This window comes from Penicillium brevicompactum (assembly GCF_028827555.1).
Source record: "Penicillium brevicompactum strain IBT 35665 chromosome Unknown utg000009l_segment0_segment0, whole genome shotgun sequence".
NCBI lineage: Eukaryota > Fungi > Ascomycota > Eurotiomycetes > Eurotiales > Aspergillaceae > Penicillium > Penicillium brevicompactum.
Window position 1 is genome coordinate 1,056,567 of NW_026623212.1, and position 26,940 is coordinate 1,083,506.

At 50.2% G+C, this 26,940-nt stretch overlaps 12 protein-coding genes across 12 annotated transcripts; 5 read left to right on the plus strand and 7 right to left on the minus strand.

The window, feature by feature from the left end:
- Positions 1–153: 153 nt before the first annotated feature.
- Positions 154–1,971, minus strand: N7506_011846 (uncharacterized protein; the record flags this gene model as incomplete). The annotated part of the gene is made up of 1 exon (XM_056961137.1): positions 154–1,971. The coding sequence occupies one exon, from the start codon at positions 1,969–1,971 to the stop codon at positions 154–156; it is 1,818 nt and encodes a 605-aa protein (XP_056805671.1).
- Positions 1,972–3,878: 1,907 nt separating this feature from the next.
- Positions 3,879–4,508, minus strand: N7506_011847 (mitochondrial 37S ribosomal protein bS16m; the record flags this gene model as incomplete). The annotated part of the gene is made up of 3 exons (XM_056961138.1): positions 3,879–3,923; positions 4,114–4,306; positions 4,432–4,508. The coding sequence occupies 3 exons, from the start codon at positions 4,506–4,508 to the stop codon at positions 3,879–3,881; spliced, it is 315 nt and encodes a 104-aa protein (XP_056805672.1).
- A 327-nt stretch (positions 4,509–4,835) lies between these two features.
- Positions 4,836–5,785, plus strand: N7506_011848 (NADHX epimerase; the record flags this gene model as incomplete). Its single annotated transcript, XM_056961139.1, has 5 exons — positions 4,836–4,847; positions 4,902–5,010; positions 5,076–5,141; positions 5,190–5,284; positions 5,348–5,785. The coding sequence occupies 5 exons, from the start codon at positions 4,836–4,838 to the stop codon at positions 5,783–5,785; spliced, it is 720 nt and encodes a 239-aa protein (XP_056805673.1).
- Positions 5,786–6,047: 262 nt separating this feature from the next.
- On the minus strand, positions 6,048–8,549 carry N7506_011849 (WD repeat PLAP family protein; the record flags this gene model as incomplete). The annotated part of the gene is made up of 3 exons (XM_056961140.1): positions 6,048–7,906; positions 7,959–8,412; positions 8,502–8,549. 3 exons carry the CDS (start codon positions 8,547–8,549, stop codon positions 6,048–6,050), a joined length of 2,361 nt encoding a protein of 786 aa, XP_056805674.1.
- Positions 8,550–9,709: 1,160 nt separating this feature from the next.
- N7506_011850 (WD40 repeat domain-containing protein) lies at positions 9,710–10,940 on the plus strand (the record flags this gene model as incomplete). The annotated part of the gene is made up of 5 exons (XM_056961141.1): positions 9,710–9,719; positions 9,785–9,898; positions 9,949–9,988; positions 10,037–10,746; positions 10,804–10,940. 5 exons carry the CDS (start codon positions 9,710–9,712, stop codon positions 10,938–10,940), a joined length of 1,011 nt encoding a protein of 336 aa, XP_056805675.1.
- An 839-nt stretch (positions 10,941–11,779) lies between these two features.
- Positions 11,780–13,314, minus strand: N7506_011851 (putative RNA binding protein; the record flags this gene model as incomplete). The annotated part of the gene is made up of 7 exons (XM_056961142.1): positions 11,780–12,439; positions 12,502–12,562; positions 12,632–12,689; positions 12,741–12,775; positions 12,833–12,870; positions 13,122–13,220; positions 13,276–13,314. The coding sequence occupies 7 exons, from the start codon at positions 13,312–13,314 to the stop codon at positions 11,780–11,782; spliced, it is 990 nt and encodes a 329-aa protein (XP_056805676.1).
- A 761-nt stretch (positions 13,315–14,075) lies between these two features.
- Positions 14,076–16,186, minus strand: N7506_011852 (alpha-actinin, sarcomeric (f-actin cross linking protein); the record flags this gene model as incomplete). Its single annotated transcript, XM_056961143.1, has 4 exons — positions 14,076–14,261; positions 14,323–15,930; positions 15,994–16,060; positions 16,131–16,186. The coding sequence occupies 4 exons, from the start codon at positions 16,184–16,186 to the stop codon at positions 14,076–14,078; spliced, it is 1,917 nt and encodes a 638-aa protein (XP_056805677.1).
- A 1,797-nt stretch (positions 16,187–17,983) lies between these two features.
- Positions 17,984–18,901, plus strand: N7506_011853 (aldo/keto reductase family protein; the record flags this gene model as incomplete). Its single annotated transcript, XM_056961144.1, has 2 exons — positions 17,984–18,493; positions 18,566–18,901. 2 exons carry the CDS (start codon positions 17,984–17,986, stop codon positions 18,899–18,901), a joined length of 846 nt encoding a protein of 281 aa, XP_056805678.1.
- An 86-nt stretch (positions 18,902–18,987) lies between these two features.
- On the minus strand, positions 18,988–20,731 carry N7506_011854 (initiator tRNA phosphoribosyl transferase family protein; the record flags this gene model as incomplete). Its single annotated transcript, XM_056961145.1, has 5 exons — positions 18,988–19,142; positions 19,223–19,880; positions 19,961–20,133; positions 20,201–20,235; positions 20,394–20,731. 5 exons carry the CDS (start codon positions 20,729–20,731, stop codon positions 18,988–18,990), a joined length of 1,359 nt encoding a protein of 452 aa, XP_056805679.1.
- A 2,179-nt stretch (positions 20,732–22,910) lies between these two features.
- N7506_011855 (HAD family hydrolase) lies at positions 22,911–23,725 on the plus strand (the record flags this gene model as incomplete). Its single annotated transcript, XM_056961146.1, has 2 exons — positions 22,911–22,919; positions 22,973–23,725. The coding sequence occupies 2 exons, from the start codon at positions 22,911–22,913 to the stop codon at positions 23,723–23,725; spliced, it is 762 nt and encodes a 253-aa protein (XP_056805680.1).
- An 887-nt stretch (positions 23,726–24,612) lies between these two features.
- N7506_011856 (MutT/nudix family protein) lies at positions 24,613–25,732 on the plus strand (the record flags this gene model as incomplete). Its single annotated transcript, XM_056961147.1, has 4 exons — positions 24,613–24,660; positions 24,776–24,868; positions 25,189–25,429; positions 25,494–25,732. The coding sequence occupies 4 exons, from the start codon at positions 24,613–24,615 to the stop codon at positions 25,730–25,732; spliced, it is 621 nt and encodes a 206-aa protein (XP_056805681.1).
- Positions 25,733–25,860: 128 nt separating this feature from the next.
- N7506_011857 (putative NUDIX family hydrolase) lies at positions 25,861–26,906 on the minus strand (the record flags this gene model as incomplete). The annotated part of the gene is made up of 2 exons (XM_056961148.1): positions 25,861–26,370; positions 26,532–26,906. The coding sequence occupies 2 exons, from the start codon at positions 26,904–26,906 to the stop codon at positions 25,861–25,863; spliced, it is 885 nt and encodes a 294-aa protein (XP_056805682.1).
- Between the last annotated feature and the right edge of the window lie 34 nt (positions 26,907–26,940).

Consider the following 26,940-nt stretch of genomic DNA (forward strand, 5'->3'; position numbering starts at 1 on the left):
TCCGAAAAAAAAAAAAAAAAAAAGACTCCCGGGAGTTATGCAGCCGCCGAATGCTGTTCTAGCTCACGAAACGAAAACGAATCCCCAATGCGCCAGATACCCCAATTCGTTCAAACATGCCGGACATGATCTCAATATAATGCTTGAATGACCTTAACGGCCCATCATGTAGTCGGGGTAGAAAGAATTATAGCCATTGAGGTTTGGTGTCGCGTTGCCGTTTCCACCGGCGCTTCCAGGAGGCGGAGGCGACATCATCATAGAGTTGGCTCCGTTCCGAATGCCAAGACCCGAGTTTGGGTTGTAAGAAGCGTTGTTGTTCATCAACCCGGCGTGTGGGTTGACCGGGGTGTGCATGTTGTTCCCGTGACGCATGGGCGGGGCGGGAAGGGACATGCCAAGGCCAGGGGGTGCTGCCAGGCCTGGAGGGGGGCCGTTGACAGCGGAGAACATGTTGTTATGAATTCCACTCAAGTTGCTGCCTCCGGGGACTGCGCCTTGTCCAGAGACCGAGTTGGATGAGTTCATGCTACCTGGTTGACCGGAGCGAACACCGAGCGGGTTCTTTGAGAAACTGAGACGGATACCAGTCTTCACGCTGTTTGACAACTTGTAGCCATAAAGTTCATTAAGAGCCTTGCTCGCCATGGCGACCTCGTCGAACTCAACAAAGCACATGGGACCATTCTGCTTGTTGCGGAAGCAGAGTCGTTTATACCCACGCTGTTTGGAGAAGAGTGCCTTGAGCTCCTCTTCAGAGGTGTCCGGTGGCAAGTTACCCACGTACAATGTGTTGCAAGGTGGGTTCAGATCATTAGGGTTCGCAGCGGGAAGGCTATGGCGCGGCGTGTGCTGAGCGTTGTACGGGAAATTATGACCCTGGTTGGGGTATGCAGATGAGGGGGTTCCACTGCCCATGCGCTGCCCACCACCTGATGGATAGTTGGGCAAAGGCGGAGATGACATGTTGGTCGACAAGGACAAGTTTGCGAAGCGGTTGGTCGGAATCGATGGGTTGGTCGCCCGGCGCCCAGCGGAGATACCGGTGGTATGGCCATTCTCTGCATATCCTACCGGATCTTTGAGTAGCTCACCAGTCTCCTCGTCTGGGTCCTCATCAATCATGGACTTGCCGGTTATGCGAGGCAAGTTATCGATGCCGTTTCCGATCGGAGAATGTGGGGAGAAAAGGCTGTGCATACGCGATCCCGTTTCATTTTGATGGAGACCGTCGCCGATGGCCTGATTGGGGTTTGCGTTGGAAAGTCTCTCGAGGCTCTGGAAAGTACCATTGAATCGCGAGGACTGGCGCGCAAGAGGACCGTTCGAAGAGACCCCCATCAGCGCACGGCTCGCAGTGTGGTCGATGGTGTTGCGACGCGCGTTCGACAGGTTCGATGCCATGGGGCCCGGGTACATTTCCACGATCATGTTGGCGTCATTTTTGGAATTGGGCTTGCCATCGAGGAGATTTCTGGCCTCTTCGGCAGCGGGGAGTGATATAAAGCGCGCGATCGCGGTCAAGAATCCCTCGTCTTCTGGCAGATCCAGGGGGATGAAATCCGCGTCCACAAAGTCTTTGGCGAACAGTAGCATGCTGCGGAGCGCTTCGCGACTGGTGTTTCGGGGCAGCTTGCGCATGAGAATCGCGCCTCCGTTACCGGCGCGACCCAGGCCATTCAGACCCTGCATATTGCGATCGGAGTCCCCCAAGCGCATGTTGTTGTCGAAGGAGGCGGAGGTACCGATGGGGGAAAAGGGGTAGGCGAAAGTGTTCAGAGATGGCGTTTGCGACGCAGTCGGGCTATACACGTCGGTCGACATCGCATGCTGAGACGACAACGGCGCCTGAGAAGAGGACGGGAGCGACTGCTGTGGGGGCGATGAACCAGATGACACGGACTCGGTGAGTTGCGTGGTTCCAAAAGACCCTGGACTCGTACGAGTAGACTGGCTAGAGCTACCGCTCATCCCTCCACGTATTGGAATATGAGAAATTTGGGGTTTCACAAGATAGAATCCGGATGGGTCAATAGGAGTGTTGCGCGGGAGAATGGGCAGTGAGGCGCAGCGATCGCGAATGCGACAGGGAAATCCAACACCGAGAAACGCGATGCAGACGAAAAGGAAAGCGATTAGGGAGATCGACCGAGTTCTCTCATCGGAGGGAATGCGCGTGGGAAAACGATCGCGGTGATAAAGATGTCCGAAAATAGATGCAACAAAAAAAGGGTGTTGAAACGATGGATGGGAAGAGAGAGAGAGAGAGTCGAGCAGGGGGGGAGGGGAAGAGAAAAGCGTCCGGGTCCGGAACGTCGACCACCTCAGGCCCAGGTGCCAGACCCATGGATCTGCCTTCACGACGCGACTCTCGGGGAAACATTACATTACACGCTCGGGTACTTGGCTTTATTATGTCACCCCCCATACCCACCCAAGTATCCCCATGTATTCCTCCCCGTAGTATGACAATACCACACTGCTATTTTACACGCTGGCCCTGGAACTTGGCCGCATGCAGAAAAAAAGAAAGTGCGTGCCCTGCGTGCCCCGAACGTCTGCTTTTTTTTCTTTCTCTGACTCTCTCTATTATCTCTTATTTTTCGTATTCTTTACTCGCTTCTTTTTATATTTTTCGATCGATCGCCGGGTGGATCACGTTTTATCCAAGCACATGCATGTATGGCTGTGGATGTCCAGGGCCCGGTGATAATACCTATATCCTAAGGTCGCTATACCTCACGATCAGGGGGGGATATCCCAGATTTAGTACGAAGTACAGACTGCCACACATTTTTATGCATCCTCACCTCATATTTGAGCACATGTACTTTGCTACACAACATACGGTGAGACTCTTTAACGGACTTGCATAGTTGAAATTACAATATAAGATAATATCTCATATCTCATATCTTAGACCTCCTAAGGAGTATATCGTCAATTGTCAACTCGAACACTAAACATTAAACATAAAAACACATTAAATAAACCCCAATCTACCACACTTTGTACTCCATACACGTCCAAACGTGTGGGATCCCGTGGAATCGTCAAAGTCAAATCCCCGACGATCCTTCCAGATGTCCACCAATTGCCACGGACTCAACCCCGGCAACACATGGGATTGGCCATGCGGAAACGACTCGGTCTTATCGAAGGAGGCGTTGCTTTGTTTGGTTGGCCCGTGGAGACAAGCCGCCACTTTAGGGGCTTATTAGCACTCCTTCATCTGGCATAGTAATGTCCCTGAGATGGTCATAGGTGCATCAGGATTTTGGCTTCGGAAGCTTACATCTCTAGAACTCTGTGGCGTGCATTGGAGAGTCACTACAGGACTCCGCGATGAGCCATCGATGAGCACCACAAATACACGCGTAACGTTAAGCTACCTCGGCACTAACTACTCCGTACTGACGAGCACGATATGCCCATGTGAGCAAGTAGCTGCCTATGAGGCAAATCGATATCCATCGAAGCACTTCCAAGGTTGGTAAGCAGTCTACACAGAACATACCTAGGTAGCAGCCTCCGTATTTTCGAGTCATAACATCGATATTGATTCTGCGGCTGATGCGCCACGTACACTCAAAAAGGTAAAAAAAGGAGCAACCCTCACAGGCTGCATAATATACAGAGAAGTTCCCAGGCAACTCAACAACGCCAAAAATGCCACAAAAATAAAGAAGTACAACACAGTGGTCCTCCCGTCATCGATGGGCCCACACCCAGACTCGTCCCAGTGGTTCCAAACGTCCCTCAGCCAGGGTCACAAAGAATGTCAAGCCGGGAGACGTGAATACAACCCCAGATGGAATGAGAAACAATGCGCCAAAGTTAATCAGAGACACTGCACGCGAGGTACGGGGAGGCTGAAATCACGCCTTGTGATGAGTAGAAGGTTTAGGCGCAACAAGGCCAGCCTAGAGAAAAGTCGAGTCGTCAGCGAAGCCATCCAGAAATCGAAAGAGACACTTTTTTTTTTAATCGTTTTCCATCTTTGGTTTTGTCGTCAAGACAAAGGCCCGGCAGTAGCCAACACTAGCCGGCCACATCACGCGGTTCCCAGATCATGGACAAACTCTCGCGAATGGGAAACAAGGATCGACTTACCATTCCCATCAGCTTCCAGACGGGGTCGCTTGGCTGTGCACCCACACCGAGCCAGTACTTTGCGCGGGAGCTGTCGAGTGCGATTTCTTTGTAAGGGCGAGCATCGGCGTTCTCGTTGTAGAGATTCGTAGGACGCTTCGGGATGGGGTTGTAAGTGCCGATGACTTCGAGGGGCTTTGCGCCGCGGGCAGAGCTGTGCTTATGTTAGTTTGGGTTCATTGAATGTCGCAAGCTGCGTGGAAAATGTCGCTTCTGGTCTGGCACGGACGGCTCTCGCTGGCCGAGGGTGTTCAGGTGTTAGGGGAGGGTACCACGTACCGAGCCTGCGCAACAATGATGTTGTAGAAGGGGTTGTGGCTGTTGCCGAAGCGTGCTAGACGGATGCGAAGGACCATTTTGGCGGTTGTGATGCTGTTCAATTGGTAGGGCTGTTCGTTTGGTGATCTCCAATGACCTCCGCAAAAGTTCTGGGATTTACGGATGAAATGTTGATCCGAGATGACCAAATCGGGTCAAGTGCGGTGATGTAATGTGAGGACCTCTAGATCTACATCATATCTAGAGCTCAAGCTGTTAGTTCAAGTTTCTTGTTGTTTTTTTCTTCCAATAGCAATCATACCAGGATAGAGTGATTCTACTCATTTTACATGCTCCGTTCCATACTCAGCCGCCCTAACCTTCAAGCCCCCCGTACACTCCGCCGCTACACTAAACAAGCAACGATGTCATTAAGGGTAAGATGAAATGATTTCATTCCAGACAAAAAGGTTTTAACACAGTCTCAAAAGGCAATTTCGGCCAAGGATGCCGCATCTCTTGATCAAGATCTCATGGAGACCGGCGGATGGTCTTTAGATCAACTAATGGAACTAGCGGGTCTCTCTGTCGCGCAAGCCGGTAAGCTTGAAGCATCTCGGACTCACAACTTCACCCTATTTACTGACTTAATTCAAACGATTCAGTCTGGAAGGTTATGCCCCCAAGTGCAGGCCAAGATGTACTAGTAGTTTGCGGACCGGGCAACAATGGTGAGTAAATCTCCGACGACATCAACGAACAATCTAACAAGTATACAGGAGGCGACGGCCTGGTAGCTGCCCGACACCTGTCCCACTTTGGGTACCGGCCATCAGTGTACTACCCCAAAGAAGGCAAGAATGAGCTATATCAAGTACGCAATTCCCGTTCTCAGATATCTTAGTATCTATCAGATCTAACCTGTCCATCGAAACAGCGCTTGAAAATCCAACTTCAAAATCTCTCAATTCCCTTTATTTCCGCTGAGAAGTTCCCATCAGCCTTGAAATCAAGTGACATGCTTGTCGATGCAATCTTCGGGTTCTCTTTTGGTGGACCACTGCGCGAGCCTTTCCCCAGCATTATCTCGCAGATTGAGTCGGCGACTATCCCGGTATTGAGCGTGGATGCTCCCAGCTCCTGGGATATCGAGAGTGGTCCGCCAAAGGGTGGACCAGGCGCGAAGTTTATGCCTACTGTGCTTGTTAGTTTGTCGGCGCCGAAGCCTTGCGTGGCGTTTTACCAAGGAAGGCACTTCATTGGAGGTCGATTTTTGACTAAGGCGTTGACTGATAAGTACGGGCTTGATTTGCCGCAGTATCAGGGCGTTGATCAGGTCTTGGAGATTCGAGTCGATGGTGAGGGCAAGTTGTAGGTGTATTGCACTTCGGGGTGAAGTTAAACACCCCATCCATGGATGTAGGAACTTGTTTGCTCTGCAATACAAAAAAGGCTCGACTAAGACCTCAGGAACTAGCATATTGAAAACTTTGGGTAAGCCGCAAAGGACCGATCAAGTACTTCTAAGGTTGTGCGTTATGAAGTAGATACATTGAATACTAGGCAGAAGGTGTCGTGTAGTGAAGTCCCATAGTTGTGAATAGCGTGGTCGTCGTTAGAAAGTAATATGTCTCGCCTCAGAGAGCCTCCTGGATCTCACCGATAACACCCTTGATACGCGGCTCTTTTCCAGGGCCAGAAGCCGAGACTCTAGCAAGAACGCTTTGAATCTCATAAACTTCCTTGGCTGCGCTCTTAACCTCCTCTCCGAGAGCAGCCACCAGTGTGCCCAGAGCGACGAGAGCCCGATAGACAGCTTCCGAGTCCTTCTCTGCGGCAACAATCCGAGCCAACTCTTCGAGTAGCACCAGCCCCTGTTCCGAGGATTCAGGTGTCTGGCTCCTGTCTTCAGAAGTAAGATAAACAGCGAAGTTGATGTAGAGGGTCGTGATAGCGATTTCGAGGTTGCGATTTGGCGACGCGCCGCTATTGGCTAGGGCAGACTTCACTCCTGCTAGGATTTGATCAAAGGAGCGAATTGCCAAGTCTCGACCCTCTGCTGTCTCGAAGAGGTTTGCGAAGGTTCGCATGGCGAGCATTGCATTGTTGACATTGAGCGGTGAGTCGAAGACACCACTGGAAATGACGCCCGATACAACGTTCTCGTCTTCGTACTCGGCCTTCGCTGTGAACGACGAGGCACCTGCCAAAAGACGGAGAATATCTAAGCCAGGTAGTCGGTTGGCGGCGGGCCAGGTTGTGACAATCTTCAAAATCAAAGGCACACCTGATTCAACCTCGGGTGTGTCTTTGAGCTGCTGAGATGATTCTAGCTGACCGCACAAGGCGATGACTGTTTCCATTTCCGCGGGACTCAAAGCCACCTCCTTGGAGCCGTCAGACACGAGTTGTGCGTTCAGTTCTTGCAGTTTCTTTGTGATGACCTTTAAGTTTGCTGAGCGGATTGAGAGGTAGATCTTTTGAGGAAGGACCTTGGGTCGTGGTTCGGGGGCAGGTGGTTGGGACTCTTCAGCAGCCGAGCCATCTCCAGGACGATACCGTCGGTCTGAGCCCCAAGGATCAGAACCCGCGGCTTCTTGTGAGGATTGTCCAATGGTAGCGCCTTGGGTGTTCTGAGTGATGAAGTTTGCAACTTGGTCGAGATATGTCATAGGGAGTTCGTTGTCGCCGATAAATTTCGTCGCGGCCTCGTATGGATTCTGCGAGGCATTATAGGGAAGTTTCAATGGAGGCTTGCCATCTTCAATGTCAACATCGAAGACGTAGTCATAATCATGGCCTGCATATTCGGTCTTGCGACCACTGCTACCGCCCGAATCCACCACAGTGCCAACGGCAATCCACTCCTGTGTTGCTGATGACCAGGTATGAGCAGTAACACTGCCATCGGCTTCTCGAATCATCTGGACTTGACCCTCCTTGGTTCCGGACTTCTGTTGAATAAACTCTGGACCGGGTAGCTCCTCTTTATTAATCTTTCCGACTTGTTGTTCAGGGATGGCTGATTCCTTGACGGCTTGATCGAACTGCTGCACGACCTCCGGGGCTGCTTGGCGATCTGGGCTTCGAGTGAATACACGAGTGATGCGGTCACTAGCGCCCGTGACGATATCACCAGTCTCCTTGCAGGCCGCAACGCTCCACACTGAGATGGCAGGGTGGGTGATTGTCTGTACACATTCGGTCCCGTTCCATATCTTCACGGTGCGATCTTCACTGGAGCTCACAAGCTCGCCGGTTGGGAGAGCTGCAAGCGAGTAGATGAAGCTCTCATGCCCGTAGAGTGATGCAACAAGCTGACCTTGCATTGTGTAGAGACGAATGATTCCGTCATTGCTGGCTGAAGCGAATTGGGCACCCGAGGGATGTGACGCAGGAAGCTTGCATAAGGCGCGTACAACGTCGTCGGAGTTCTGTACACTGCCGAGCAGTTTTCCAGAGGTATTAAACATTCGGATCATTTTATCGGCGCAGCCTAAAGGATGGTTAGTTGAAAGTTTTAGCAAGCTTCTGCTATGATTGCCCACCTGTGATGATTGTGTTTTCGTCGTAGGCTAGGACAGCCCAGACACTTGCTTCGTGTCCATCGAGGACCACGTCACACTCCCACTTGCCGACCTTCCACAGTCGCGCAGTTGAGTCCCAGCTGCCACTGACAATCCATCCACCATCCGGGGACACATCCAAAGCACAGACATTATGACCATGGCCCAGAAGCATCGCGTCCGCATTGTCTGCAGCACCTTTCCCAGGCTGCCGGGCCTCGATGACGGCATCTTGTCCAGCAGAGAGAACAAGGCCCTCTGGGAACTCTGCTGTGGGTGGTACATATGCTAAGCTGTTGATGAAGGCGGAGCCGTGGGCAGCAATCGTGTAGTCATATGCGGGAGGTGGGTTCGATACGAGCTTCCAGAGTCGGACTGTGGCATCGCGGGAAGCGGAGAGAATGACATTGGGGTTTGGGAACACCACGGCGCGAACCTGTATCAGAAGTGAAAATGTGAGCCATGTGCGTGGACGAGGGGTGACCTCCAATGGGCATCTACAGACGCCGGGACCAGGAGTCTTACATCATCGCCGTGGCCCTCCAAAGTTGCTGAAAGCTTGAAGTCAGGCATCCATAAAACTTTGGGGTAAGATTAAGTGAAAGAGCAAAGGTCTGAAAGAACGGTATGAGCAGGGTATCAATGCAGGATCAATGATTAAGGAAGCTCTCCCGTTGTTGTCCTTTAGTCGTTCCGGGGATCGCCCCGCCTGAGCATCATATCACGTGGGCGGTAACGACAGGGGAACCTGCTAGAACGCCGAGGTCTTTCTTTTGTACGAACCTTCCAAGGTTCCTGCGATTATTAATTGACTGGTCCAGCCCTGGAGGGCCGGAGATTGTGATGGCTCTTTTTGCTGGACACGCTAGAAGCTGTCCGGTCAATACTGTTTATGCTCCATACATAGTACTGCATATCCTGGTTCCAATGAGGGTAGGCACAACTAACAACCTTGAAGTACTGTGAGCATGTCATTTATAGTACTGTACCTTACATATGCAAATCACCACCTGGAAGCTGATGAGCCCATGCAAATGTTATATTACGGGTCATAGATTATCTGTCTATTCTGTCACCAAGTCTCAAATCCATGATGCTACAATCGATAAGAAAGTGCTCTCAGAGAGGCGGTGAATACAAAACCTGAAACAAGAACGCTCCAGAGATATCAAGGGCACAAATCATATTCACTCTGTCAATCCAGAGATCTTAAAAAAAGCTCGAATTCCAAGAAAACTGGTTAGAAAGTCACGATGGTCGTTCAAGTATGAGCCTCACGTGTCACTTCAATTATACCCTAACGGGACTAGCGTGTGTATTACATAAGAAGATCGGCTGCGATGGAGTCCGTGAATGTGAAATTCGATATCACCGTCTCCAAGTCCTCGAGATTCAAAGGGGATTTCAAGATCGTTGAGGACTTCACTCCTTTCTCAGGCGGTGGGAATATACCCGCATTCAATATCTCGCATCCGAGTCTCTTCGTCGATCCTTTGCCATCAACCAACTCTGGAACCCCACGTCTTTGCTTGACGATTGACGACCCTGACGAATCTCTTATGTACCTTCTCTAGTCATATTGAAATTACTCTGGGTCTTCTTCCTGGAACTGCATCTTGACATCAGACTCGACCGTTGGGCTCAAAGCGATTCGTTGCTCTGATTGGCCCCTCTAATACCTATCATTAAAACCACCGAAACTTCGCAAAACCTCACATTCGACGATCGACGAAATGGCTGCTGGTGAGGCACTCGCCCTGATGAAATTTCGCTCTTCAATTATGGCAAATTCACTAACCCAGTTTAAGATATCCCCAAGGTAGTCCCTTTGACATGTCATGGACATTCTCGTCCGGTGACACATCTGAGCTTCTCTTCCACCGTGGAGGACGAGCAATATTATTTCATCTCATCATGCAAGGGTATGATAATAAAGCTCTTTCAAACATCACCCCTCACTAACCAACCCCAGATAATAATCCCATGCTGCGTGACGGCATCACAGGAGACTGGTAAGAACAAAAAGACCCTCCCTCAAAGCCAAAACTAACAACCGACAGGATCGGAACATTCCTCGGCCACAAAGGCGCCGTGTGGCAAGCCAGACTCTCCGCAGACGCTGCCATCTCAGCAACAGCAGCAGCCGATTTCTCAGCTAAGGTCTGGGACACCTACACAGGTGAATGCCTTCACACGCTGCAGCACGCACACATCGTGCGATCAGTAGCATTCCCCATCCAAGCCAACCCGCAAGTACTAGCAACAGGTGGCGCAGAGAAGAAGCTTCGGATCTTCGATCTGTCGCGCGGCGGTTCAACGCAACCGGTTCCCGCGGGCACCAACACTGCGACTGAGAATGGGGTTACGAGCTATGAGATCGGACCCGGTGTTCATGGCGGCACTATCAAGTCTATTGTCTGGAACCAGGACTACAATGTCGTTACGACTTCGGCTGAAGATCGCAAGGTTCGGTGGTGGGATCTGCGCTCGCGGCATCCGATCGTTGAGATGGCGGTTGATGGACCTATTGGCTCTTGTGAGCTGAATAGTTTGGCGACGAGGCCTAATGACTCGGGGATTCTGACTGTTGCGGCTGGGAAGAGCGTTTATCTTTATGATGGTGTGCAGCCTGGTCGGTTGCTCAAGAAGGTTGATTTCGACTATGATGTTGCCAGTGCGGCGGTCAATAGTGAGTCTGGCCGTCTGGTTACGGGCAGTGCGAATGACACGTGGGCGCGGGTTTATGACCTGAACACGAATGAGGAACTCGGTATGTGTTTTCATCCTACGTTGGGTTTGTTGGGATTTGTACTAACATTGTCTGAAGAGGTGCAAAAGGGTCATCATGGACCTATCTGGTCAGTGAGCTTCTCGCCTGACGGCAAGCTTTATGGAACTGGTAGCGAGGACGGTACTATCAAGCTGTGGAAAGCTTGCCGCGAGCCTTACGGGCTGTGGAGGTGAAATCGGACTTTTTCACAGTCAAAATGTACACAAGAAACCACAGATGCATGCTTTCTGCCTTGAATAATGGCAGCTCTATTCTTTATTAGTGAGTGGCGGCGGACTTTGCCAGCTTCATGAATTTCAATTGTATCATTCCTTTGAGCGGGACGTCTTTATAGCAGATCTATTCAGCTCTTTCTGCCTTTCTGGCATATCATGTCCCAACAAAAGCCAATAATGGTCAGTACAGTGTGTCATGCATGGTCTGGATCACTCTGAAGGGTGAGATCAAAAGGCTGTATTTGAATGGGTTCGATGGAGGTTCAAAGGATGTTGCACAAGGTGATTAGTTCACCGGAAGTGTGGGAGCGGGAGTCTATAGTGCACATCCCAAGATTTCTTGGGTTTTTAGGGTAGGGAATGGAAATTTCAGAGGAACATGAGATATCAGTCGAGGTTGGTCGATCGCAATGAATCATGTACTACAAGCCTCGGGCAAGGCGAAAATGAACGTATAAACACCTCAAACACCAGAGAATGCAACCGGAACCAAGTCGGGAGATATATGAGGTTTCCCGATGCGCCAGTATGAATCGATGACGAGGAACGAAGGCGCCGGCGTCGAAATTGTTGTGAAGAAAGCAAGATGTGTAGTGAGAACCCAATTACAATTTCGTGGTTGGAGTAAAGTACAGAGTGACAGCTCCCGCGCGAAGAGGCATATCAAAGACGGGAAGGTAGAGAGGGAGCACAAAAGGTCGAACAGATCTGAAGTGCAGCGAAGACAATGGAGAACGTCATGCTGACCGAAATGGATTGCGAAAGTAGAATGTCCAGACGAGAAATCGCAGAGATGTTTACTCGATCATATCAACATCGTCGTCGTTGGCGACGGGTGCGCTAGGGGGCCGGTGCAGCCGCAGCCTGCTGAGGAGCGTCCTGGACAACTGCGGCGTCGTCACCGCCACCGTTGTTTGCACCACCCCAGTAATCTTCCATCTCCTGGTCCAGCTCTTCCTGGGTCTTGCGTGGGCGGGGATTAGAGCGACGGTTTGAGCCATCTGTTGGCTGGGCGCGGCCATCACGTCCACCGCGTCGACCTCCGTTGCGGCGGGGGAGCGTCCGGAGCGCTGGCCGGGAACGTAGCGATCGATTCCATCGGGAGGGGGCTTGGTAACGTCGCTGCGGTGACCACGGCCACCGCGACCGCGGCGGCGACCTCCATCGTTCTCGTCGGATCGGGGGCTGAGGCTGCGGCCGTCGCGAGGACGCTCAATGCGATCCATCAAGCTGGATCGAGGGTGGTGGGCGGAATCGAGAGGGTTGCGTTCACGGCGGCCGGGAATGAGAGACAGGCGGATAGGCTGGCCCTTGGCGTTGGCTCCATCGTACTCTTGAATGGAGGTGTGTGCGTCCTTGAGACGAGCGTATGTGATGTATGCAACTCCTTCAGAACGGCCAGAGCGGTCATAGGACATGGTGAGATCAGATACGGGTCCGATCTGGCTGAAAAGATCCTGTTGAGCGGCGGGTTGTCAATATTGTTCTTGTGTTGATTATATGATGATTGGGCACGTACATCGAGCTCGCCCTCAGTGATATCGTAGTGCAAGTTCTCCACGCGAACTTTGGTCAATGATCTAAGGCTTCAATCAGTCTCTTGCCCAGTTTTTTGTCGAAGCTGATGTCAATAATGGTGAAATGCGTACCGCTCGTAATCGGGTCCGTCACGGCCTCTACGGCCACCTCCTCCACGGGATGGGCGGGCTGAAAGAACTGTTAGACGCGTTTCAATCACATCGTCAAAAATTCACGTACAACGGTCATCTTCGAACTTGTCATGAACCCAGTCGCTAGAAACATGTCACCGTCAGTATTGGCCCAACCAGGCGGATGGGAGGGTTACTCACAGGTTCAAATCGACGCGGTCACGGTCTTGGGAGTATGGCTGTTGTTATCGAGAGCGTTAGCTCCAAGTTAAATAGGTACCATGCAAAGTTCTGTCCATGTCGATGCCGTGGTGGTTTCGCTGGGTAGTCTCGGGCAATCCAGAGGACTGGCTACGACGGGCACGGAGCAGGAGACTTCGCAGCAAGAGGAATAGGAGGGCGGACCTATTCAGCAATTCAACAGTCAGCACTGTTGCTATTGTGTAGATGCTAAATTATCTTCACGTCACAAGGGAAGATGTTATCATACCTTTCTGACGCCGTCGCGCTCGGTGCGACGGCCGGGGTTGTTGCGACGACGGCCACCGCCGCCACCACCAGATGGCCCGGAGGAGCGAGCGTTAGGGCGCTATTTGTACGCCATCAGCGATGTCTTGATCAAATGGGTGTAACTGGGTCGTTACCGTGTCCTCAGCAATGATCTCGTCCAGACTGCGGTCCATGTTGAGCTGGCGAGTATTGACGAAAGATGGGAGGGAAAGGAGAGGAAAGTGAAGACCAAGCTGATTGATCTTATTAAGTGATAAATGAAAGAGAGAAGGGAGAGAGGTGTGTTTTGATCTTGAGCCGCAGGATCATCTTCATCACCTCCGATGCGGATCATCTGGGGGCGCTAATCACATGACAGCTTCTGCTCCAATGCGGCAGCGATCGGCAGGATCCACCATAAAATCACGTGTTTTCGCCATCTATTGAAGAGACATCTACATTCTTTGACGGCTCGAATGATATTTGGAAATACATAGAAAGAAAAATAGAAAGACAACAAGACAGACAGACAGACAGACAGACAGACAGACAAGAAGACAACAAGCATTACATGGTCACTGCACACAGATTCGTCAGACTCCAAACTGGTTTTTGAAGCACGGAGTACTACTTCCAAGGCTGGACCTAAGAATGACCCAAGAATTTACGAATCGAAAGGCTCTACTCAAGAAAGCACTTGACTAACAAACCTACAGCAGCATTCGACATTGATCATACTTGAAAATGTTTATGTGGTATCCTGATGATTACAAACAGAAAGTGTGCAACACGATAAGTGTTAAGAGAGGTAGTTCACCCGATGCAAGATGAATCAGAAGCAAGAAAAGGCGTCAAAAACAATAACCCTAAAAACACCAAACACAGCAACACCAAGCCAGTGCAAATTCCCCGGTAATGCTGTGCCTATATCAACTGTGGCAGTCATGGCACCCTTCTATTGATCGCCGTTTCTTTTACCTTCTTCCCGCATCTTCTCCATGAAACTGATGTAGTCATACTTTGCCAGCTCGCGGTCCTCGAGGAGATCGGGTCCATCATGCGAGGGCATCGTCTTGACAAGATGTTCAATCACTTCGTCAGGGATGAGTGAGTGGCGAAGGTCAAGTTCTGTGACATAGGGCTACAATATTCGTTAGTAACAATAGACAAGATGTCAACATGAATGAAACAAAATGACGTACCTTTCCATCTGCAACTTCCTTGAAACTCTGGAAGACCTGCTCAGCAGTATTTTGATCCTCGGTGACGCTGACCATGAATCGAATGAATTGCTCGAAACTGACACCAGCGTTCTGTGATAGGCGGTTGGGCCCACAGACTTCAACGTAGACCTGGTGCATTTCTTCTTCGTCGTAAACCAGTCCCAAGCTAGCCAGTGCCGCTGAGAATTCAAGTTCGTGAAGAGTATTGGAAGCGTCGCGATCGAAGTGGCGGAAAACAGACTCGAATTCCTCCAGTTGAATGGGTGTCAAGTTGGTCATACTGCGAGCAACCATTTGGTTGTCGAGGAAAGCCAGCTTCTTTGAAATGCTCGACTTGACGAGACTCAATTCATATGCAAGTTCATCAAGGGTATATGTGGTGAAGTCGTTCTCTTCGATATTGGCTTCCGCGCATTGCTGATCCAGTTCTGCGATGGTATCCAAGAAAGCGTCAAGGGGCGGTAGGTTGTCATTCAGCCTCTGAACGTGATCTAATTGATCTTCAACGTCGCCATCCAGTCCCGAGATCGCTAGCGACAAAGTCTTGAGCGTCAGCGCAAAGTCATTCGCCTTGTCAGCGAAGGAGCGGCGCAGCTTGTTCTTAATGTCACGAATAGTTTCGTTGATCAGCTGGCTGCGCTCATGCTCGTCTCTAGTTAGGATCTCCCATTCTCTGTCGCAGTTCTCCGGGCTCAGTTCATGGGGTGGATCATAAGGACGGAGTCGATATGTGCCCAGTTTGGTCTTGATATTACCCAACAAAGCAGCCAGGTCAGATTTCTCGGCTACCCATTGGCGCTTCTCTGTGCGCTTGTAAAGCGAGAACTGATAAGCCTGTTCCTTGACATCCTTGTAGGTTCCCTCAAAGGAAGATCCCTTCCAGTGATCGCGTTGACCGCGAATCAATCGCAAGAGCTCCTTGACCCGGCGCTCATATGAGTTCTGCATCTCCCATGCGCCGTGCATGTTGTTCACGAACTTCTCAACTCGTCGCCCGGCATTTTCGACCCTCTCCAGTTGCGAGAAAGCATGGAACCAGTACGCGATGTAGGTCATGAGAGATCGCTCATCTGGTCTCGGAACGTCACACACATCATCCACATCGAGTAGGTCGGGAATGCCAATCTCGTTGGATGCGATTTCGAAGGCCAGCTTCATATTTCCGCGGTGGTCGCTCTTATCGAGGGATTCGTAGTCGATCAAGTCGGGTCGGTGGATATCCAGCAGCGCACAGAAAGCCAGACCGTTGTTCCAGCTGGAAGAGAAGTCACGGACCTCTACATCATCATAGCAAGCCGTCTTTCGTTGACACCACAATAACAAGCCCTCCTTTGCGGTCATGCCCTCCTCGTTGATATCGCTGATCGTGAATCGTAGAATAAGGGTCCAGATCAACCCCAGGATGATCTTTTGGTTTCCATCCACAATATCCTCGGCGCCAATATTCGTCATCTGGATCCTGCGCCCCTTGATGAAATCGAGACTTTTGTTCACATTTTCGAATCGCTGCACGCGCAGTTTCGGTTTCGACGCATATCGGCCTAAGGACTCTCCTCCCAGGATTTCTAGGAGGTGAATGAGAATGACCTGGACACGCGATCAGCAAAATGACGTTGCACAAGTGGGGGAAGGGGGGTTATCAGAGCGTACGCCGTCGGAGAGGTCAGTGACCAAGTCGTCGATGGACAGGCTCCGTGCCTTCAGCTTGTCATTCAGCCTAGCGAGCCCCAAACACTGGTCAGTCAAGCGCCCTCACCGGAGGGGTAGTTCAAATCGGCGGGACATACCATTTGGTGAAGGTCTTTTGCTGCACATTAATCCACTGCTTCTCGACCGTCAACATGGTTGCGGAGACATTCAGGGCCGATTGGCAATAATGGTGGGGTTGGCAGCGATCAGGGGTCAGGGTTGGGTGACGGCGATCAGAGAGGCTGAAAGGATCCCGAGGTCGGTTTCCGATTCGGAGCGATCCAGCACAAGGGGGGTTTCTGAAAGTCGGGCGGGGTGGTGTTCGGAGCTGAAGATCACCCTAGCAACCGTGCGTTCTGGTACGGGAGAGATACTCTCAACGGCAAGTTTCAATTCGAATTAAAACGGAGAGTTGTGGCGATGTCCTAGAATTAAAGACTTTCAAGGTTGAGGTTTTCAGAGAAAAAAATCCCTAGTCAAGTGACTGCAGATGCATTGCATCCCTTGACCCACTTCTAAGTATAGACCCCCCTTTGTCTTCTTAGTACTTAAGATAGATTGAAATTATTATGCGAGCATCTAGATGTAAATATGTGAGTTTGACTCGACAGGGGTAATGTATTTGGATATTTACAAAGACTGTGAAAGCAGCACTATTCTGAGATCAGTGTCTGAAACTGCGATAGAGTCCTCAACAGTGAGGTAAACAGAAGCCATGTCCACGGATGAACTCCACCCAAGTTGAGAGCATATCAACCATGGAACCTCGAATAATTTCATTGGAACCAGGGTCAGATTTGGTTGTATCGATGGGCCATGGTACTCCCAAATCCCAAGGTTTCCAAGGTTACTGGACTATAAAGCATGATACGGAGTATGCATTGTCCTATCTATTTCAATCTTGGCATGGGTTTCGTTAATCTACAATGTCTACAATGAATTTTATAGGAACTAAACCCACAAGAATTGGTCATAAGAATTTTCCAAATATTTAACATCGAGTCTCGGTCCCTAGCCAATCTCGGTAGAGCATACTCAGATCGCTCGTATCCACAAACTCTAGATTTGGCTGTAGCAACCGATAGCGAGAGGTGAAGGTTGGATGGATTCCATGTCGAGTTCATGTCGATTTGGACTTTATCCCTAGCAAGTGGACGAACCTTGTTCAGGATCTCCATGATAAGGCCTCTTTATGATGAGATTGTTTTATTATTAGAACTGGGAATCTCCTTGGACTTTCAAGTCTTAGCTTGCATATGGTGGTGCATCTATGACTTCTTTCTTCACCCACCTGAGCAGTGATACGACTTCGATCTGCCTCGCGTTGGCGGCGAAGCTGCCCAGGTGAACACGAACAATTGATATTCTGCATAAGTTGAGTGAAATTCAAGGCCTTTTAAGAGCAAACTTCTGGACATGCCGGGCTGTTGACCTCATCTTCGTCTGTCTGAGCTTCGGGAGGAGTATATCCATGTCTAAATTGGGTGTTATACTTGTTTGTGTAGGTTGAAAGAGCTTAAAGTCCTAAAGGCCCTATACATAGCTTTGCAGTCCAATTTAAACCAGTAAGTGGTGAAAAGAAGAAACAACGTTGCATACTAGCATCGAGTCAACCTAGTGTATTGCGCAATTACGGAGTACAAAATTCGATATCACGCAATATCTCCCATTTTCCAAGACTTTCTGGAAATGTGAGGTCCGAAGTCAATCGATGGTACCTTATTCTATCGGTATAGATGTCAAAAATTAGACAAAACAAAGCTCACATTGATATTCTCATGCTTGTATAATCCAGCTGAGTTGAGATGCGCGATGCCGCGATGCCGCGGTGGTGCAAATCGTTTAGTCAGCACAAATGAGGTCATCTGCAAGCGGGGCGAGGGGACCCTTTGAAAGACTCACAGCTCCGAGACTTTTTTTTTTCTTCTCACCTTCGCAAACAATTCACACAATGTCTCTCAAGATCACCGACACCCTCCCTCTCCCCAACTCGAGTGTGCGCATTCCGCGCCTCGGTTTCGGCGTCTACCGCTCCCCGACCAACCAATGCGTGCAGTCATGTCTCAAGGCATTGGAAGCGGGCTACCGACACATCGACACAGCGCAGTTCTACGCCAACGAAGCGGAAGTCGGCGAGGCGCTGCGCACCTCCGGTGTGCCCCGGGAAGAGGTCTTCGTCACGACTAAGATCCTCAGCCCCGCAGCTTCCCTCGAAGCTACCTACGATAAATTGCTCGCTTCGGTGCACAAGATCAGTGGCGAAGATGGATATGTCGACTTGTTTTTAATTCACTCTTCCAGCTCGGGATCCGCGGGTCGCAAACTTTTGTGGCAGGCGCTTGAGAAGTTGCATGCGGAAGGCAAGGCGAAGAGCATTGGTGTCAGTAACTTTGGCGTGGGACATATTGAGGAGCTGCGCTCATTTGCGCAAGTTTTCCCACCTCATGTGAATCAGATCGAGGTAAGTGCTTTAGAGATTCTGGTATTTGGAAGACCTGTCTATGTTCCTAGTTCTGACATTCTATCTCTGTAGCTCCACCCGTGGTGCCAACAGCGCGTGGTTGCTGAATACTGCCAGCGCAATGGCATTGTCGTCGAAGCATACTCCCCTATTGTACGAAACTACAAAGCGAATGACCCCGTTCTGGTGGATATTGCGAAGAAGAATAGCCACACGACCCAGCAGGTTTTGATTCGTTATGCGCTGCAGAAGGGTTGGGTGCCCCTGCCCAAGACCGATAACCCAGAGCGCATTGCCGCCAACGCAAATGTGTTCGACTTCGAACTCAGTGAAGAAGATATGCTCGTGTTGGATTCCCTGGACCAGGGAAGCAACGGTGCTATTGTCGAGGCCGTTGATAACGCATGAGGCGATCCCATGCCATAATCATGATCACCAGGGGACCTTGATGCCAACCCCGGGTTGACCAGATCAGCAAATCTGGTTTGCTAGGGTCAATAATCTGGCGGCTGCATCAAAAAGGCATTGACAGATTGAAGCGTAGCTCGCGACGGGTTCACGTCATGTTTTGACGATACCAACCAAGCGAGACGCTGTCTGATAAATTGCTTGCTGATGGCACGCTTGCCCAGCGAGACATCAAAGCCACCTGCGGAGGAATCTTTAGCTTTTGTCTTCCTTTTCCATCTAGCGCTTGAATACACCCCCAGCGGGGATTTGCATACATACCTTCATCGTTGTAAAACAGGCATATAATCGACAACAGGGTCCCCGCCGACAAATCCTTCCCAGTCTCACAAGTCACCAAAATAGACAAGCTCGAATCCTTCGCCAGTTCCGCACTCACAAAGTCCCGAACTTTATCCAATGACTTGCGTAGATCCCGACTTCCCAACTTCCCCGTATCACAGCCCAACCCGAGTCTCTTCGCCTCGCCCTCAACCGCACTTCCATTGCAGTCAATCACAAGATCATACTTCTCCGCTGCGTTAACCGCACCCGTCGAAGAAATAAACAGATTACTCGTCGGAGCAACCAGCGTCGCATCCCGAGCTACTTCCAGCATCTGATGCTCGCCAACCAACCGCTTAATAAGTTCAGGTAGGTCATCTTCAGGCGTACTTTTCAAAATATCCCGATTGGCCCAGAACACCGGCGGCGTCAGCCCGTACGCCCATCCCTCGCTATCATCGCCTGCGCCTTGGATGTATCCGCCCTCGGACATCTCGGCGCCGTGAACGCGTCGCGACGCAGAACATAGTACGAGAAGGCGGTAGTCATTGCTTTTTTGGAGGTCTGAGGGGTGGAAGTATGATCTGTTGGCCCATGCTACTTGGATGGGTTTGCCGATCTGCTGGCGCAGACCATCTAGATCGAGTTTTAAGCTCTGTGGCTTTCGTGTCAGATTATTCATGGTACTCCGTACTGCCTTTGAGGAGGGAGGCGGCGTAACTTCTGGTAGCTTACCTTGAGTGAGTGTACGAATCTATCGATTCGACTTTCGATTTGCGCTTCTTCGGATTCTCCTAGGTAGTTTGGTGGGAGTTGGACTGGGTGGTATGTGGTCTCAGATGGGAAGAGAGCCCTGTTCAGGACGGCGCTCCAGATTGGGATTGTTTTTGATAATGCATCCGGCATTACTGAGGGCTGGTCAATATATGGCTTCTCGTTTCTTTGATTTTCGCAGTCGGTGTCGTTCATACGTACATTTGCCTCGACGCGTTGAGTCCACAATAACACAACTAGTTTGAATATTATGATCAGCCTTTCAAATCCGTGTCGATAAATGAGCTCAGGCTGTGGACTAGCCGTTTTTCCCGTTTGCAGCGCTTGAGGTACGAGCCATGCCCACGAGCCACCTAATGATGCCAAATCTACAGGTCGAGGATGTGAAACTTACCCGCCATGATCCTTGACCAGAGGCAACAACTGCAGGTTCAGCCTGCGACAGCTAAAGTCCCACTGACCAGAATGGCCATCGGTGCTTTTGAAATAAGCACTGCCAACCTTGGTCGTTGGCGGAATATACCAGCTTCCGCAGCGCTCATTAGCGACGAGTGGCAGACCATAATTCTCAGCAACCTCCTGCACAAACTTCGCATCCGTCTCAATCGATTGGAGCCGATTTGAGACGGAGAGCGCTGATCGGCGCAGCGACGAGAGTGTCTGTGAGATCGATTGTTGCGCTGATGGAAAATGCAGGGAATCCAGCGTCGGAAGAGCTCCCGAAGAACCCATGCTTTTCTTCTCTTTTTGGTCCAATGCCGACTATATCCAATTTTGATGTTGGGTCGGGCCGCGTTCCGGGTTAGACAGACCCTGCGGGCTGAGCAAATCAGCTGATTGGTTTTGGATAAACTGTGCTGGACTGATTGGAGGGGTTTCCTCCGGTTTGTGACAGGCCAAATGGATCGCGAGTTGAATGCAATGGACGGTTGTGGAATGGCATATGCGTTCGCGATTTTGAGTGTGGCCAATCATCGTGGGACGGAGTGGAACCCAGTTGGCACCTCGACAGTGCATTTTCATAAGTATTGAATCTTCAGTACTTTCCGATATTGAAATTCGAAGAAGCGGACTAAGTGGAAGCAGAAGTTCGGAAAAGATTGTTTGTGGAAGAAAGGATTTCTGGGGCATTACCTGACCTAAAGCTGGGCGTGCAAACGAGGAGCAATCGTGCAATGGGAAGGTGCTGCGCACGAAGCGGAACAGTAGCCATTGCTCAACAAAGTCCACTCTTAAGCCTAACCTTGGAATCTTCGCTGTCTTTTTGGCTGACTTTTTAATGTTTTTTTTTAAAATTATCATACTGTACAAGGTGGCTGATATCATTAGATATCTAGATTGGGGGTTGTATACTGTATTTCTGTATCATATTAAATTTAGAAGGTTTCTGCGAGGCAGTCTTGAAAAGTAGATTTGAGGTCGAAGTACCCGGGGTCAAATACTTTTGAAGCGTTACTGCACAATGGCCGTACTACATCTCACTATACATGTACTACCTGGTTCCTGGCCGTGTAATTTGCTTTTCAAAGCAACGCAATAATTGATACATTATTTAGTAACATTGACTGAGCAGCAAGGTCTGGCTCACCATCGATAATATGCCGGATTGGATAGCCCTGGTACCCGTGGACGGGATTCGGAACATTTGAATCCTGGTCTTAGCGCAATGAGATATTAAGCATTGAAATCCCTCAAACCTCACCGGAGTCGGATTCGTCTTACCGAGGTTCAAAGTGTCACATAGTTGGTGGCCTATAATATAATCTCGGGGTTCTCGTTGGGCACTCTGAACCAACCCGCCAAGAATCTTTTTGAGTCCGAGTGCATATTTGATATCACCTCTACTCCGTACGGGAATCTGACTGCACTAGCTGGCTTGAAACAGCACGGGCAGATGGAGCAACTCAGGGAACGCGGGCTGTATAGGCACATGCATGGAGATGGCCCCCAACCATTGCACCCCCGGATTTCATCTGTGCCTTGGGACTACATGGGGTACATAGAGTGATGAGGCTGGATGACCGAGACCAGTGGACTGGCATCCATTTGGGTTGATCTGTTACATGTTTACTGATGTAGTGTTAGAGCTGCTGCAACCAAAGACACACAGCAAGACATCCCTTGGAAGAATATTAAAAAGGCACACGAGGAAGAAGGCCGAAACAAATGATATAAGTGTGCCTTGGAGATTGGCTTCCCCTCGGACAAGGCAGGCGGAGTAATGGCCGTGCATCATACGTCGTGGCCTAGTAACCTCAGAAGTATAGTCTTACCCAATTAAATAATCACTTTGCAGTCCGTGGCCCGCCCAGTCTTCCAAGGTTAGGTACACTTCTGGCCCGGTGAGGGGGTCTTCCAAATGCATGATCATTGAGCGAGAAAGGTAATAGTGGAATGTTTGCCGGTCACGAGAAACATCGGGACGCTTCTAAACAAGGACTTGGATGGAAGACGGCAGAAGTTGAAAACAAGTGAAACCAGCCCATCGTGCTCGGAGTAGAAAATAGGTGCTAATCCCAAAGTAGACTAGCTGGGAGCCGGTTCGTATTTTAATTGGTTGAATGCTTGCCCATACCTGCAGGATGGAAGTACCGGGTACTTCCCATTGTGTGGCTCAGCCCCGCTGTTTTCAAGTACTGGCTACTTGAGTCCCCCACGTCAGTGCATCTAGCCCCTCCCGCTCTGGCCCGGTTTCCCTTTGGACATTCGCGGCGTCATTTGAGTCGGCACTTGCCCTAACTTAAATACTTCCGACTGCCGCTGTTTCTGTTCCTATCCTTGATTGTCCCTTTCTCATTGCATCCGCTCTTCCATAGCCGACATACACTTGTCTGCACTTTCGCATCATATCCTCGTCAATCCAACATTCCCGTGAATCCCCCATCCCCGGACTTACTCTCCGCATTTCATCATGACTAAGGTACGGGGATACTGAATGGTTGCAAGGTTACCCCGACTCTAACCGGCCTGCAGATTACGGAAATCTTCTTCGATTGTGACAACACTCTCGTCCTCTCAGAGGAGCTGGCCTTTGAAGCCTGCGCCGATCTCGCCAATGAGATCTTAGAAGCGAACAACATCTCTGATCGCTACACCGGCGACCAGCTCATCAAGGACTTTGTCGGCCAGAACTTCCGCGGCATGATCGGCTCCCTGCAGAAGAAGTATAACTTCGAGATCCCCGCCGACAAGCTGGAGGGATACGTGACCAAGGAAGAGGACAAGGTCATCGCCAAGTTAGAAGCCAAGGCCAAGCCCTGTATCGGCGCCAGCGAGGAGCTCGATAAGCTGTTTGCGGAGAAGAAGTACGGTCTTGCTGTGGTTTCCTCTTCCGCTCTCCGCCGCGTGCGCGCTTCTATCAAGAAGGTCGACCAGGAAAAGTACTTTGACCACGACAAGGTTTTCAGTGCTGCTACCTCTCTGCCAAAGCCAACTTCCAAGCCTGATCCCGCTATCTACCTGCATGCCCTTGAGCAGGTCGGCAATACCGCTACGGAAACCGTTGCCGTGGAAGACAGCAAGTCTGGTGCTCTTTCTGCTGTTCGCGCTGGTATCCCTGTGATTGCCTACGTTGGCAGCTACCATGGCGAGGAGACACAGAAGGAGATGGCGCAAGCATTGACTGAAATCGGTGCGAAGACCGTCATGTACCACTGGTCTGAATTTGGGGACCGTCTTGCGGATATCGAGAACGGAAACGTTGCTGAGGTCCACGCCAGTCTTTGAGTTTGTGGATTCATCTCCACCCACGATGTTATGATAACGAGCGTATGGTCGTTAAGGAGCTTTTTCTTGGATTGTATTGTTTTATCAGCCACCTTTTGGAAGGGGCTATTGTTTTATCATCTTTGTTCACATGGAAGCGAGGAACTCTTTCCTCTGTTGCTTAAGACTGCGGCAAATCTTACATGAGTCGGGACTCAGTCTGAGCTGTCACTCTCTAGACCTGGTACAATCAGCTTGCTATGTTTTACTTACGCGCAATGAGATACCAAATAGCAATTTACACAGTCTTCCGAGGTCATTGACCAAGAATCTTACCTGTTCTGAATAGAAATTAATATCTAACAGTTCTTTTTATCGCTAATATAGCGCTAAACTCACTCCGAGAGGAAGCTTGAGAATGCGCTCAACCTACCTGCAATCACACCGTGGATTCCACAGGGCCTGCCACTCCCGAATCTTCGCCACTGCCCAGCTGAACTATGCTAATAGCTCACGGTCAGACCTATACCATAACGATACTTACCGTTGTTCTGACAGAATATGGCAAACCATATGGAAGACAGTGACTGAGACACCACCTAGACATGCTTGCTGCGTGCATTCAATATGTTGTTTGCCATGAGGCTTGGTTTTTTTGCATCAAATTGGTCGAAATAAGTCCAATATTATAGACTCGCTCCACAACTTCGAGCAGCTCACCATGCTTTGCGATGTCCGAGAAGTAATGATCGATCTCAAATGCACCTGGATATACCCGTGGACCTACCAGAGGAATCCCCGCACATCGAGGCAGATAAGATAAGACCACCCCGCCATCGCAGAATTGGAGCAACCTCGCTGTGCCTCGGCCATTCTCTTCCTCCCAAGTCGTCGCCCTTTGGTCTAAAATGTCAGCTCCCCACACCCAGTCCAAGCTTGTCGCACAGGGCCCACTGGTATGCTACCCCCGATATGACTACCACAAAGAGAACGATCAGCTCAATCTTTGCAATGACACTGGATCCCGCATAGAGCCCTCTGGAGCCCCTTAACTAATGCTTCCACAACCAGGGTACCGAGGAAGCACGCTGGATTCGAGCCGTGAAGACAACATACACTGATCCCTTGGGTGTTGAACGAACATGGGAATCCGCCGAGCGCACTGTAAGACACCTCCCAATCTCAATCCTATGATCAATTAAGCAACACCACCCTCCAATACCCAAAAACCACGAGACCATCCATAGGGCATGACCTGTTTCCAGATGCAGTACTATCTACGCAATGCAGCGGCACATGTGGCTGTGAATGCAATACGCGGGCTCAAGTGACATAAGCCCGGGCGTTGCCCAAGCCCAAGTCCAAGCCCAAGCCCTGGATGCCTAATTGCATCGGGTCCCACCCGCATATCCAATACACAGCAGCCACAGCCACTGAGATACAAAGGTGTCTTTTTGAATTTGATGCTAACCGCGCTTACCTAGACACGACCTGCGGGAGTGGAGCTCGATGGCGTGGGGATCGTCGCTATTCTAAGCAAAGATAGCGGGTCGGAATTACTTTTGCAGAAGCAATATCGGCCGCCTATCAATAAAGTGGTCATTGAGGTCCCAGCGGGTCTGATTGATGTTGGAGAGACACCAGAGCAGTGTGCCGTCCGTGAGCTTCTTGAAGAGACTGGCTATGTTGGTGTGGCGGAGCAGACTAGTCCAGTCATGTTCAATGGTAAGTGGAGTTTGAATTGGGGGGTTTTCTCTGGCTTGTTGTTAACCTCTTTTTTTGAAACTAGATCCTGGAATGTGCAATACCAATTTGCACATGGTCCATGTCAAGGTTGATATGTCGCTTCCTGAGAACAAGAACCCGAAGCCTCAGCTTGAAGAGAATGAGTTTATTGAGTGCTTCACGGTGCCTTTGACATCGTTGTTTGATGAGATGAAGAAGCTTGAGAAGGAAGGTTATGCTATTGATGCTCGGATTGGTACCCTTGCAGAAGGCATTGAATTGGCGAAGAAGTGGAAGCTGTGAAGCATCCATGCCAAACCTTGGAAACCATGGGGACCTCACTTCCACTAAGATATCTAGAAGGCTTGCAAGCCGCACGAAATAAAGTATATCACATCATTCAAATCCCTGACCTCCACCCGTCTTCACATTCAGAGCAAGTCCTCACTCTTTAGCCCTTGGTACAATCCCCAAGCAGCCAGAGTTTTCCCATCTCTAACCCCTTCCTTCCAAAGATCAGCCAAAGGAACAAGCTTAAGCGTGATCTTCTCCCCTTCGTCCCGAAGACCAGTCAATTTCCCCTGTAAATCTTCAATCTCCTTCCTCGGCATAACCTTCTGACACAAGAATAAAGGAATGAACTCATCACTTCCACCCGCCGAAGGATAGACAGCATGTTGCAAAGACTCGCCATTAGAGTCTTGCCCAGCTTTCGAAGCCAATAGAGTCATATCAATTAAATCACCCTGTTCAACCAACAGCCCCGTCTCTTCCTGAATTTCCTTCGCCGCCCCACCAGCAAACGTCCCACTATCATCCAGCATACCCGCCGGAATTTCAGGGAACGCCAACGAGCCCGCGGGGATGCGGGGCTGGATAGTGAGGATAGCGCGCTCATCATTATCTGTCGGATTGGCAATATCATCCGGTTGCAAGACCAGCTATGCATAATCAGAACAGGAACACGTCATTCACAAGCTTAGATTGCGTAGGGAGAAGAATTCCACATCGAATAGCGAATAGCGAATTCCGAATATCGGATAGCGCATAACAAATAACGAGTAACGAATAACGGGTGGTTTTTGCACAGGCGCTAACTTACCAACATGCCAACACTGCCACCACGTAGAAATACACTTCCCGGTAGAGTCTCGCCCTGGCCATTTGATACGGAGGCTTTTAGCTTGACGAACCCAAGTCGCGCGCCTCCGAATCGGTCGACGGCTTGAATTTCGATTTTGCGGAGCACATAGGGGTCTTGGTGGAATTCGTGTGAGGGGTTTTGTTGTCTGGAGAGGGAATGCTGGAGGGTTGTTATCCAGGTTTTGAAGGCGGGGAATGAGTAGAGGTCTGCGAGGCTTAGGTCTGGGGTAGTGTTGACTTGGATCTCTGGGGCTATCATCTTGCTGGCGGTGGCTATTGGTTTTCGGGTGATGTTTGGTTTGAGATGTCGCGTGGCAAGGCGGAGGGAGTTCATTCGGGTTGGTTTGTGGGCCAAGAGGACTTTTGTC